The sequence below is a fragment of the Heterocephalus glaber genome, unplaced genomic scaffold (genome assembly GCF_053883595.1).
Source record: "Heterocephalus glaber isolate CG9 unplaced genomic scaffold, H.glaber_assembly_v1.0 deba00001479, whole genome shotgun sequence".
Lineage (NCBI taxonomy): Eukaryota > Metazoa > Chordata > Mammalia > Rodentia > Bathyergidae > Heterocephalus > Heterocephalus glaber.
The window spans coordinates 207705-220348 of NW_028258316.1; the positions used below are offsets into that span (position 1 = coordinate 207705).

At 53.4% G+C, this 12644-nt stretch overlaps 1 protein-coding gene across 6 annotated transcripts in view; it reads right to left on the minus strand.

The window, feature by feature from the left end:
- Positions 1-12644, minus strand: part of Cacna1b (calcium voltage-gated channel subunit alpha1 B) — a 201372-nt gene that overhangs the window by 137721 nt on the left and 51007 nt on the right. For all 6 annotated transcript variants that reach the window (XM_087182900.1, XM_087182902.1, XM_087182899.1 and 3 more), the window contains exons 10-12: positions 12002-12094; positions 4717-4926; positions 952-1064 (exon numbers count right to left, since the gene is read on the minus strand). In XM_087182900.1, coding sequence (XP_087039026.1) covers positions 952-1064; positions 4717-4926; positions 12002-12094 — 416 coding nt within the window. The remainder of the gene's footprint in view (positions 1-951; positions 1065-4716; positions 4927-12001; positions 12095-12644) is intronic.

A 12644-nucleotide genomic window follows, 5' to 3' on the forward strand; every position in this document is an offset into this window, starting at 1 on the left:
TCTCATATTGCCTTGGCCCACATTTTAGCCTTTCTTTCTGACCAGGGGCATGAAGACTAAGAGGACAGGACTCCTCCTGATCATCTCTCAGAGCCACAAGTATCCAGGCCCCAGAGAGAGCCCCAGGCAGCATGGTCCAGTATAAACCACTACCCAAAGACAGAAAGCTGGGCCAAGCACTGACTCCCCACAAACCAGCAGGGCAGCCTCAGACCAGCTGCAAGGGTCAGTGTGAAGATCCAAGGTCACTGTGGACACAGATGCTCTGACAACTGTAAGCTTCAGTCCCAGTTAAGGGGAAGTTCAAGTCAAGCTGAATCTCCAAGCTGAAGCTTCCTCCCATGAGGTCCAGGAGGCCCCAGTGACTGCAAACTCTGCAATGTGCCCAATCCATGCCACGCACTCTGCCAAGGCCAGGCAAAGTGACTCCTGGGTGGCCCCTGCCCTAGGCCCTGGTCTGGACACTCACATGAGCCACGCCAACTGGACCACACCCACCCTGCCCTGAGCCTTCCCTGACCCAGGCCCATCATGCCCCTCACCCCAAAGAGGGCAGGATCACCAAGGGGTGGGATCCACAGACAGGTCAGAAGCACAGTCTCCCACCTCTGCTAGGGACTGAGGCTTCTGTGGTGACGAGATGCTGTACAGAAGGCGCTACAGAGCCCACAGCTGACTATGAGTCTGTGGCAGGGCTGGAGGAAAGGAGGACTTCCCCCAGCAGCGAGTGGCTGCACTGCACTCTCCCTCAGTCAAGCCAAGGAGTCAGGCTCCCTCTGCCATCTCCCTGTACCTCTCAGTCTTAGGCAGCCTCTGGGACCCATACAGGACCACAGAGCTCAACCCACATGGGGTACACATATGGGAGGGGCTGTGAACACTCTCAGGCAAGGATACCCCTCCAATGCACCAGACACTCAAAAGGAATCCTTAACGAGGTGTCTCACTCACCCCAAAATCAAAGCAGTTGAAGGAAGACCGGAAGTAGCTTCTGGGCCCCAGGCCATACATCTTCAAGGACATCTCGGTGAGGAAGAGACCCAGGAAAACAAACTCTGCAAAGTCTAGGAGAAGCGGGAGAAGATGGAGGTTAGTGCTAGGCTCCACCTGGCCTTCAGCCCAGACCAGAGGGTACCACATCACCAGGCCTTGCTAAGGGTGGGTGTCCCAGACCCAGTCTGCACCCTCATGCTCTGAAACCCCTGCCCAATCAAAGAATGGTTGAAAGGGACACAAGAGACACTCGTCCCAGTCCAGGCAACAGTGAGTGCCCAGAGCCCATGGGACACAGCTCCAGGACCAGCTCAGGAGAGGCCCAAGGTCACAGGGGACACCTCTAAGGAGGCCTGGGGCTGCCAAGCTGAGGACCACCTCCAGATCCATGCTCTGACTGCAGATGGCCCTTCAGCCTCTTTGTCAGGTCCCCTGCCTCCACAAGGACTTACTGACACCTTCCTTGGGACCCCACAGAATCATGTTGGATTTTAACTTTGATCACGTGTTTTTCCCACATGGAGGGAGAACTCCGATACCCAAACAACCTGGGCCCTTCAACAAGAGCCCCAGGGGCAACAAAGCAAGCCAAGGGCCTGCGTGAGTCCACTCCTTGCTCTGTCAGTGAATGATGGGGAAAGAGGAGGGCTTGACCCAGAGGTCCCAGCAACAGCACTACCATACCTCCAGGGACTCAGGCCTAGAGGAAGACCACGCGGATGCTGGAAGGCACACAAACCCCACTAGCCCGGCCCGAGCAGGAGGAAAAAGTCGAAGCAAGAGAACGCGGTGACCCCACAGTGGTTCCGGCACTAGGCTGCCGGTGGCAGAGTGTATGCGGGGACTAGCAGAGCCCATCAGGACTTGAGGTGACTGCCTGGCCCCGGTATGTCCACTGCCTGAGGCCACTGTCTTTGCCTCCTACCAAAGTGGAATCAGCTGATTACTTCATCCCAGAGGCTAGGGGTGCCCCGGCCTCCAACCAAAGGAGCAGTTCTGAGACCAGAGCAGAGCCAAAGAAGGGAATAAAGGCAAACCACCAAAAGACCTACAACTGGTCAGAGGCTAGCCCAGCCTTCCCAGGCCTCTGTCAGGACTGGGACCTCAAGCAAACACCACTCCTGATGAAACAGACACACTTCCCATCCCTGTGTACCCTGAAATCTGCCTCTCCTGTCCTGACCCAGAACAAGCAGAGTTCCTGGCTCCACAGCCACCTGGCACCATGCAAACAGACAGAGCGGAGGGATCCTCTCCCCCAGTGGCCTGAGCACCTGGACAACCAGCTGCTGGGAGCAACTCTCCGACCACCAGCCTGGCCTCTGAAGCAGGTGGAAAATCTCTAGGCTCCCACACTGAGCACAGGACAACAAGAAGCTGAGACACTACCTGGAGAAACCGCAAGGCCAACATCAGAGGCACAGATGCCACTGACCCTCTGGCCAGGCTTGCTCAAGAAAGGAGGACACAGTTCAGCTTGGACACCCCAGCAGATGCAGGAAAATACAGCAGCCTGCAAAGACTCAGTGTTCCTGGCCAGGAAACCCAAGTCCCTCCACACTCATCATAAAGGCTCTGCCTGTGCCCCCAGGCTCCTATGCGTACAGGGCCACTAGGGAGAAGCCCCGGGGACAGGACTGCCAGCCACCTACAAGCTAGACCTCAGGATGAGGCTGTCACATCCTCAGCTTGCCTCCTGAAGGATCTGAGCACAGGAACTTTGCAAGGAGCTGGTGCAACAACTGCCAAAGGTGAAGCCTTCAGGGAAAGGGATCAGGAAGCCCCAGCATCTTGTTGATGTGGCTCAGCCTCAAACACCTTACCTTCCCTCTGAAGCCAAGAAAGGTGCTCATTCACTCATTCAACTAGCAGATGCTAGTGCCACAGGAGCTGGCACGAGAGACAGGCTCACCTTTCTCTCCAATTCACCAACCCAGGGGGAAGCAGAAGAAGAGTTAAAACGGCACTCTGTACAGGAAGAGGCCAGTGTGCTTCGAACGCGGCACGGTGGTGTGATCTGTCTTGCAGCTCGCAGGACGACAAGGCCTCACGGCTCTCCTTTCACTGTCCAAGTCTGGGCTCAGAAGATCTGGCGAAGTACTGGGATGAGCTCTCAGTGGACAAGCAGCTGAGGTGCACACGGCCCCATCCACAGGGCACAGGGTGCAGGTCTCAGGCTGGGGCCACAAGGTGAGGCTGGTGCAAGCCTGCCCTGTCCTATTAGGTCAGCCCAGCTGTCAAACAGAACCTGGGCACTGGCAGAAACATCCACACCCTGCAAACATCACCTCTCCCTCCTGCCATTCTCCCCTAGTGAGGCAGTGGAGACAGGAACTACAGGAAACCACAGAGAGTGGAAAGGCTTAGCCCAGCCCGGTGCTCCCACCCATTAGAGGCACAAGCAGCTGCCTAGGCTCCCCCTCACTCACTCACTGGCTGGCTCAGGCAGTAGCTACCCGGAAGTCAGGACTGACTGTGAGTGACATGGGCAGGGCACCACTGGTCCTGCGTGGGAAGAACAGCCCCAGCCCAGCTGGCTGGTGAGGAAGAAGCAGATTCCTTGCCTCCCCCAACCTCTACTGGGTGGACCCAAGGGCAGCACTGAACTCAGTCCCTATCCAAGTCCTGATGCCAAACTACCAGCTCCAGGACACAAGAACTAGAACAAACCAGGCTACTTCAGCACACACACAGCTGCCACAGCTACCTCACCCTGCCCCATCTGCTGACATCCCTCAGCTCCTAAAACAAGCATGCCTGGGATCCCCATGACTGCTGCCTCTTTGCCCTTTCCTCACAAGACGAGTAACAGAGTCCACCACAGAAGGTGGTGAAGTTGTAGGCCAGACTCCAAGCCAGCACAGCCTATGTGCACCTGTCTCCTGTGGAGCCCTGAGAGACTCCAAAGCAACCTTCAGCAGCTGCACGGTTTCCTGGTACACAGGAGGACAGTGCTGCCTACAGGACTCTGGTGAGGCCACCATCGGGGGCAGAATGTCAGGCAGCTGGGCCAGGGCTAGGGACCAGGATGGCTGCTCTCTAGGGCAGAAAAGGCTCCTGGGTGTCCTGGGTAGCTTCTGGCCCACAGATCCTCCTAGAGGGAGCCAGAACATCCTGAAAGCCCAAAACAGGTCTTGTTCCACAGAACCATGGCAGACATCAACCAGTGTGAGTACAGCTGACCCCTGAGAGTGGGTGAGGGGACACTGTGAGGCTCAAAAGGCCTACGGATGGGGTCAGCTCTGCATGTCGGTCCTGGACTGGGACAGACACAAGAAGCCCCTCTGTTTGGCATCTTCCTCCTTGCCTTCTGAGATATAGCTGGGACCAAGACAAGCACAACTGTGATACTCACGACGGTCCTTGGGCTCATGGACACAGGACACAAACCCGCTCTGGTCATGAACACCCCTACACTCCAATCAATGGTAAAGGAGAACGGAAATGACCAGAAAAGGCTGCTGGGAGAATACAGAAGCCAGGACTCTGCCTCTTCAGGACTCCAGGGCAGGAGGCACATTCTCAGTGCAGAAGGAGCACAACACGAAGTCCCCTGGTCTATGGGTCTAAAGCCCTTTTGAGAAAGACACAGGTCTGCCTCGCCAGGCCTGGCCCTGGTCATCTGGGCAACTAGGACCCCTTGACCTGTATCACACCAGCCAGGACCTGCCTGCAGGGACAGAGGGGCCCTCAAAACCTGGACACAGTGCCCTTGGTACATACACAGTGCTGTGGTGAGCCGCTGCGGCTGGTTGTAGTGCACCATGGCCACACACAGTGTATTCAGGGCCACCACACACAGCACCACCCAGTAGAAGCTCTGCGCCTTCACCATGCGTCGGATGAAGAACCGGAACATCTTCTCCTTCCTCCGAAAGTATGACGAGCTCTCTGTCTTTCCACTCTTCAGGCTAGTCCGGGTGAAGGGGGACCCTGCAGAACAAACAGCTTGCTGAGGGAACAGGGACCACTAGCCCCCAGGACGCGGGCCACCCTACCTGTGGACACACCCTGCGGGACACACCCACCCCAGGGACCTGTCCCAGGGCCCTTGGCCGGCTGTAAGCAACTGTGGCCATCATCTCTGCCACACCCTGCAAGGGTCCTGGCCCCAGCCTCACCCGCCTGATGAGGGATCGGAGGCCTCAGGGAGCCCATGCCCGCTGGGCACCAGACGGGAGAGCCAAACTGGGCTGGCGGTGGGCAGTCACTAGCTCTGACCCCGCACCTGGTCACTTTCCGGGAAGGCAGCCCTGCAAGCCCAGCACTCGGCAGGCGCTCCCAGCTTCCTTCCCAGGATGCACATCTGGCCGAGCCAGTCCCTTTCCGCACAGCCGTCTGAGAGTCCTGCAGCACTGGCTGACCTAGGCTCAGCACCACAGGCCCCATAATGGACTGCATTTACGTACATGTATGGCTGCTCTCCTGCCCAAAAAGCCCCAAATCCTCACCATCTGGGGTTGAGCGGGCCCTGCTCTAACCTCCTGCTTCTCTCCCTGCTCATCCCAACCACAGTTCCTCCCTTCCATGAACCACCTCTGCTCTGCCTCGGCCCTTCCACGCCCAGGGCACAAAATGCCTCTCTCTGCGTCTCCTTTCCACAGCTGCCTCCTCAGCGTCAGTTCTTGGCCTCAAAGTCACCTCTACGGGCACCCCTCTCGGGGTGCTCCATCTAAAACAGGGTTCTCCTCACCATCCCAGCCATGAAGTGACTCCACTACCCTATCACCATGCTTGCCTGCTGCCCTCTCCTGTGTTCAGTTCCCAGCTACAAACTCCCTGGATGAGGCCATGCGGTCCTTTAACCACTGGGCCCCTTGCATGGCGCTGGGCTCATTGAGCATCTGACACACAAACAAATGGCCTTCATGGGTGCCCAGGGGATCTGGTGTCCCTGTGCCTGGCAGTGTCTACCGGACACGTAGTGCCCCTGCAGCAGGACATGCCTGCACCGTGGAGAGTGTCTCTGCTCTGGGCACTAAGAATCTGCACGTGTTCTTCTCTGGGATGTCCTCTGAGTAAGCACACAGCTACCCAGTTAGGGCATTGCAGGGGGCTTCACCATCTGGGTCAGGGGTCCCCAGGCACAGATGCAGGCTTGTATAAGCATGTGTGTTTCTCACACACGTGTAGTACACGCCCAGGCTCTCAGTTGCCCTGGTAGAATTTGTCTATGAGCTGAATGGCCATGTGAGACAGATGGGGAGATGATGTCCACAGGGCCCAGGAGGAGGGCCTCAAAGTGTGTCCATCAGCCAGAGAATGGCCTCACAAGGACCAAGTGCAAATGCACAACTCTGGGCACCACACCTGACCCACACCCACAGAAGGTACTGCTCTATCCCAGCCCTCCTCCCACGACCCAGGCCTGGACGCCACTGGGACAGTTTCTGCCCCTTAGTCGGAGCTGGCTCACTGGTGGGACTTCTCAGTCCTGCTGGGTGCTGAGAACTGCCAGCAGCTCAGACAGATACCATCTGCTCATAAGCAGCAGTCTAGGGGAAGGCACACGGCAGCACAGACAAGGACAGGCCCGCACACAGGCAGAACACACACAGCCCACGGCAGCCCACATACCCTTACTTAGTCACACATGCACACCTGACAGCGTATGCCTGGCCCAGCCGGAAAAGTGCTCACACACATTTCCCAGCATGCATACCAGCACACATCCATGAACACAGGCAGGGCCACCCTGGGAAGGAGGGTAAAGAGGACCCAAGAGTTGCATACACTACTGCGTGCACACACAGCCAAGTCCATGGAGACCCTGCCGTCCCTCCTGGCTCACCAGACACACCCAGGTGAGGACTAGCCAGCTGCATGTGAGGATGGCTTCACAGGAACACAACCTTTCACTAGTGTCTGTCCACACTCCATACATGTCCACTTGTGCCCACACCCACACACAAACGTGCTGTCGTGCCAAAAGCCAGATCTGTGCAAAACCACACTTACCCACACTGTCCCTGCAGGCCCCCAGCTCCTCACTCTACCTACACACTGAAGGGTAAGGGGAGCCTGACCTGCAAGGACTCCAGCTCCACAGGCAACCCATACTCCAGGCCAGCAGCCAGCAAAACCAAGGACTGAGACACCACCCAGCTCCACAGAAGCCAGGATACCCTGGGTCCAGGAGCAGAGACCCAGGTCAACACTCCCACAGAGCACTTCCTGGGTCTGGGTCTCTGGGGTGGGGATGCAAAGCCTGCAGATGGCATGCAGTTAGCAGCTTTGGGTGCTCGATTCTGTGCTGGGCAGCAGCCCCACCCAGCTCCAGGAAAAGCAGGGGTTCTCTCAGAAATGGAGAAATAAGGCATTCAAATCCCAGCTTTCATGGGAAAACCATGCAAGATAGGGACCACTTCTTTTCAACTTTCTGCGTTTTCCAAATTTAGCTTAATCAGTGCATAGTCTCTATAATGAAAAAGCCAATTTCAAGAAAAAAAATCTGGGATCTTCAAGCAAGGGGAAAATGAAAAACTGAAGCAGTCTGTGAATGACAGCAGAGTTCAGCACAGGAAGAAGGCCTGATGCAGCACATACGTGCCTCCTTTCTCCTGGGTGCTGCAGGGCAGGGTGAGCTCACACCAAGTCCTTGGTAGCCCTGGTCAACACTATTTGTTCAATAAACAGGTAGACTGTTTGTGTCAGGCCCTGAATGAAGCACAGAAAACAGTGCATAATTCACCCTGCACTCAACAACTCCCAGGGGCCAGTAAGGAGGCAGAGGAGTCCCTCCTGAGTGTCTCTGTGCCTAGCATGGGGCAGTAAAAGTGACATGGATCAAGCAACAAGCTGACATGGACCCAAACGCAGTCACCCCTTGGCCTAGTGACATCACAGCCTGGAAGCTCTTCACTTAAAAATAACATGAACCACCTGTCATGTGGGGTCAGGTAGGATAGATGAGACAACTCAGGGCCTGACAGCCACCCTAATAGCACAGGGGATAACCATAAGTAAAGTAATGTGTGAAACAGAGGGGAAGTGTAGCGAGAGAAATCATTAAGAGAGCTAAAGGAGCAAACCCAGAGATGGCAAATGAAATGGCAAGAGTTCTGGAAGTAAAGACATCCAGGAAAGGAGATGAAATAATCAGACAAATGGAAGAAAACATTCCTCACGGAAGCAGACCTGCGCCTGCAGGATGAAGCCCCTTGTTTCCAGATACCAGGCAGAGAACATGTCGCCGACAGAGAAGTGGCCAGCAGCATCCAGGGCCTGGTGTGCAGCGGGAAGCTGGAAGACAGAGTCACACCCACAGAGCCCCAGCAGTCCAGGTCTCCACTAGGGGTGAGGACTGAGGAAGGACTCCTGAGAGCACGCAAGAGCTCACAGCCTACCACATGATGCCCGAGTGAGGGCTCCTCAAAGGGCAGAGCCGGGTGATGCCGAGGACGTGGGCCTGTGGTGAGCCACGACTAGAGAAGAGAGCACGCTGCAAAGTCAATTAGGGGCTTTGGCCAGGCCTCAGCGATGTGCAACAGAGGCAGGGACAGGATGGTCGGGCCTGGGAGCATCCACAGGGTGCCAAGAACAGTGACCTGGCTCCACCAGGGTGGGATGAGTCCAAGGGAAACCCTTACTGGATGAGGCTGGGACAGAATACATGGAAACAGAACAATTTAATGATGGAAAGAAAGCATCTTGGTGGTGACAATGGTAAAGAAGTGAAGAATCATATTTCTAACTATGAAACGAGAGAAGGGAAGATACCACTTACGGAATGGAAAAAAAAACATTGGGATTAACAATGCGCAGGAGACAGGGCAAAAAAATAACTTGACCAAAGCAGCAAAATAAGGGTGAAGAATAGAGGAAAGAGTAATGTAATAAAAAAAATAAACATGAAGTAATGAGGAAAGAAAAAACCACATTTCAAACATTACACGAAACAGAAATAGACTCTACCAAAAACAGAGACCAGCCAAGCATGGGCACACACCTGTAATCCTAGTACTCGGGAGGCTGAGCCAGGAGGATCACTGTGAGTTCAAGGCCAGCCTGGGCTACATAGCGAGACTCTGTCTCAAAAAATAACAAAAAAAAAAAAAAAGAGAGAAAGACCATAAGACAGTTTAAAAAAAAAAAAAGCAAAACCCAGATAAATAAATTTACAAGAATACTTAAAATGTTAAAGAACAGAAAAGGAAAGCGGTACCAGGCAAATGTATTCTAAAAATAAAAAACAATGATAGTGACAAACAGCAGAGTGGTGGATGGCATTTAACATTAGGCATGGGAGAGCCACACAGTGCAGGCTGCACAGAGCAAAGGTAACTTACGAAGAAGGCACAACAATCCTAACTTCCTGTTGGTCAAACTCCACCATGGCCAAGAACACAAACAAAAGCCATGAGACACACAAAGGGAACTTTATGAAAAACACACACAGTGGGAATGCTCAAAACCTCTCAGAACTAGACAGATCCAGAAGACAAAAATCACAAAGAACTGCAAACTATGATCAACAAACTGAACTCCAACCAACAGGCCTACACGCTGACATCTCTCAGACATAGGACATACTCCTGCTTACACTAATGAAATTTAAAAATCAGCTATGAAGCTACAACCGGAAAACTTTCAGTGTGGAGATTTACAAGGGACCTTTCCCAATCTCTATCTGATTAAATTAGAAATAATAATCAAAATATTGTAACTATTTGTCAATTAAGAAGCATTCTCCTAAGATAACTTTTGACCCAAAGAGCAAAGTAAAGATTATTTAGAAACTGACCTAAAGGAAAAATCACAGCAAAGCTTTATGTAGAGAAAAATGTAAACCTAAAAGACCTTCACTATTAAAGAAGAAAAAAGAATAAATTATATATTTTAAGAACTACACAAATAATAAACAAAAAACCCCAGAAAGATAAATTTAAATATAAAAAAAAGAAACTAAAACTGAAAACCAAGAGAAGAAATTTAAAATCTGGTATCTAAAATGATCACACAGATATATAGATATAGGTATATTCCACATGACCCTAATTAAGAAAAAAGAAGAAGGGCAAAGAGAGACTCGCTGGGACCCGAAAGGAATGGCTGGATCTGAGGCAGCCGGGGCCTGCACATTTCCCCGGCAGCCCCGTATCTCACACCAACCACGTGCCAGGCACCAGCACGAACACATGCATCTGCCTTGCCTTCCAACATGCATCCCAAACCCAGGATGTCCTGAACTGAGGCAGAAACCAGGCCCACCACCCCACTCCCCTGCAGTTCTGCCTCCCAGGCAGAGCTACTCCGGCCCTCTGCCACCTGGCCAAAACCTGTGGACCTGTCCCCCGATGTCTCTCCTCTACCCACAACCAAGTGTTCGGCAAACCTTGCATGTCTGTCTTCAAAACACAGCCGCAGTGGGAACAGTCAGCAGCATTCCCTTCCCTCCGCCTCCAGGTCTGCGAACTCACCACTCTGGTACTGCCCCTCCCCTAGTTCAGTTTACCTTGAACACAGAGTTCAGATGGACCCAGAGACCCTGCCACCACAGAAGCTAGACAGTAACCCTGCAGACCCACCCATGCCTGAGTGCTGGCTCGCGGTGGCCTCCTCCCAGGCCAGACTCTCGGCCTCAAGGCCTGACCCTGCTGGGGAGGCTCCCTTATTTCCCTCAGTTCCTTGCTGAAAGCCAAATCTTGTCCTGAGGCCTTTGAACTGCAACCCCCAGCCCCTTCAGACCTCCCCCAACCCTGCTCTCCTCCTTTGAGTACAGTTCTGACCTACTATACATTCTTCCTATTTTCCTACTTGCCTGATGCCCTCTCTGGAACAAAAACTCCAAAAGAGGAAGCACCTTCATTGTCTGTTCATCGGTAGCCCCGATGCTTTTCAGTTAGCAGCAAAGGTAGGCACTTAATAAACACTTACTGAGCGAATAAACACACAAATGATTGAATATAGGAGAGATGGAAGAAATTATATGACAATATACTTGCAGCTCTATACAAACAAGTTTGAACACCCAGAGAAAATGGAAGATTTCTTAGCAAAGTATAAATGACAAGATTGATTAAGTTCTATCTCTCTCTTTCTTTCATCCTTCCTTCCCTCCTTCCTTTCTCTTTGGACTATATGGCTCACAGTTGCATCTCACCTACAAATATCAGAGAATTTCAATGTTATGTAAATGATTAGAAGCCACAGAAAAAGATTTTTTTAATACTCTTCACTTCCTTTTATGAAATCAGACTAGAGATGGGTTTCCAAAAGGTATCCATGAGAAAATTTGTAGAAAATTATTTGTGTAACAGGAAAAGCTGCACTAATTCTACACGCATGTATGTGTGTACATGCAAGTCATGTATGTGCGCCCATGCACGCCGAGACGAGCAGGCGATAAGGAAGCACAGCTCTGCGTGGCTACCATGGCTTTCTGGGGCCTGAGTGAAGACAAAAAAGCTGAGGAGTGCACTTGCGCATGCCCACTTGTGTGCATCTTTCTATTAGGGTTCTACCTCATAAGGGTAATGATCCAGTAAGACACAGGTGTGACTCTGGTTCACTCAGATTTCAGGAAAGCAGGTGAGTACAGTGGGTTGACACAAGCCCACACAGTGACACACGTCCCCAGCCAGCATCTGGGTTCCCCCCACAGCAGCAGGTGGAGCCCCAGCTGCATCCTCCTGGGAGGCAAAACCCACGGGGGCAGACCATGGTGGGAAGGGCCAGACATTTCTAATACTAAGGAAACCCAAACAGCTCTGCAGGATAAGCTAACTGGAGCCTCCTGCTCCCCGAGTGAGCAGCCGGGGCTGTGGCTAGGCCCAGGATGGAGACAGAGGGCTGAGAGAGACACCTGGAAACCTTCGGTCCCTTCAGAGCTGGGGATCCGTACAGCCCTGGGCTCTTTCCACACAGCCACAGCTAGCAGTGTACTGTGATGAGCGAGCACACATTTGGGCGAGAAGAGAGCCAGGAGTGGCTGGGGACAGGGAGGAAGCTGGGTGCACAGTCCATGGGCAGCCGGGAGCCGGCAGAGCTGCAGACCTCAGGGACTCACCGACCGCACAGAGATCTGCAAATCGGTCCTCACCCTCCTCTGCATGGATCAGGTCGTTTCGGCTCTTCTTGGTGGCAGCTCTCTTCAACACTGCTTTAAACCAAGGGTAGTGGAGACTCTGTGAACTGCTGTCCAGGCACCCACCTCAGGGTACCTCCCAGATGAGGGCAGGTGATCCCTTCACAGAGCAGGCTGCCTTTCCTGAGCTCCTGTCCTAAAACTGGGGCTGAGGCAGGACAATTCCAGGCCCCCTAGGGCCCCCTCTCCACCAGTGAGGAGGGAAGACAAGGAATTTTGAGGCTGTTTGCTTCCTCTTCTCTTTAAAATGAGGTCAGTGGGGAAGTCTGGCCACCAGGGAAACCAGAAACATTCCCCTGGGGCAAGGCCAGCGCTGACCTGCTCAGACCCCTGGGTGTGCAGCAGCCTGGCAGAGCTTTCCTGTACTGGCAGCCACGCCAGTGACAGCAGCAGTGCCTGCCCTCAGCCCCACTCATGGCCCAGGGGTCCCAGGAGCTTCCCATAGCCTTTGGGAGCAGCAGCACCCCAAGTCCCGGGACACTGAGTTCAGCTCAGACTTGCAGGTACACAGCTCTGGCACAGCTCTGTCTAACAGTGCTTTCCACAGCCTGTGTGTAGGTGTTGA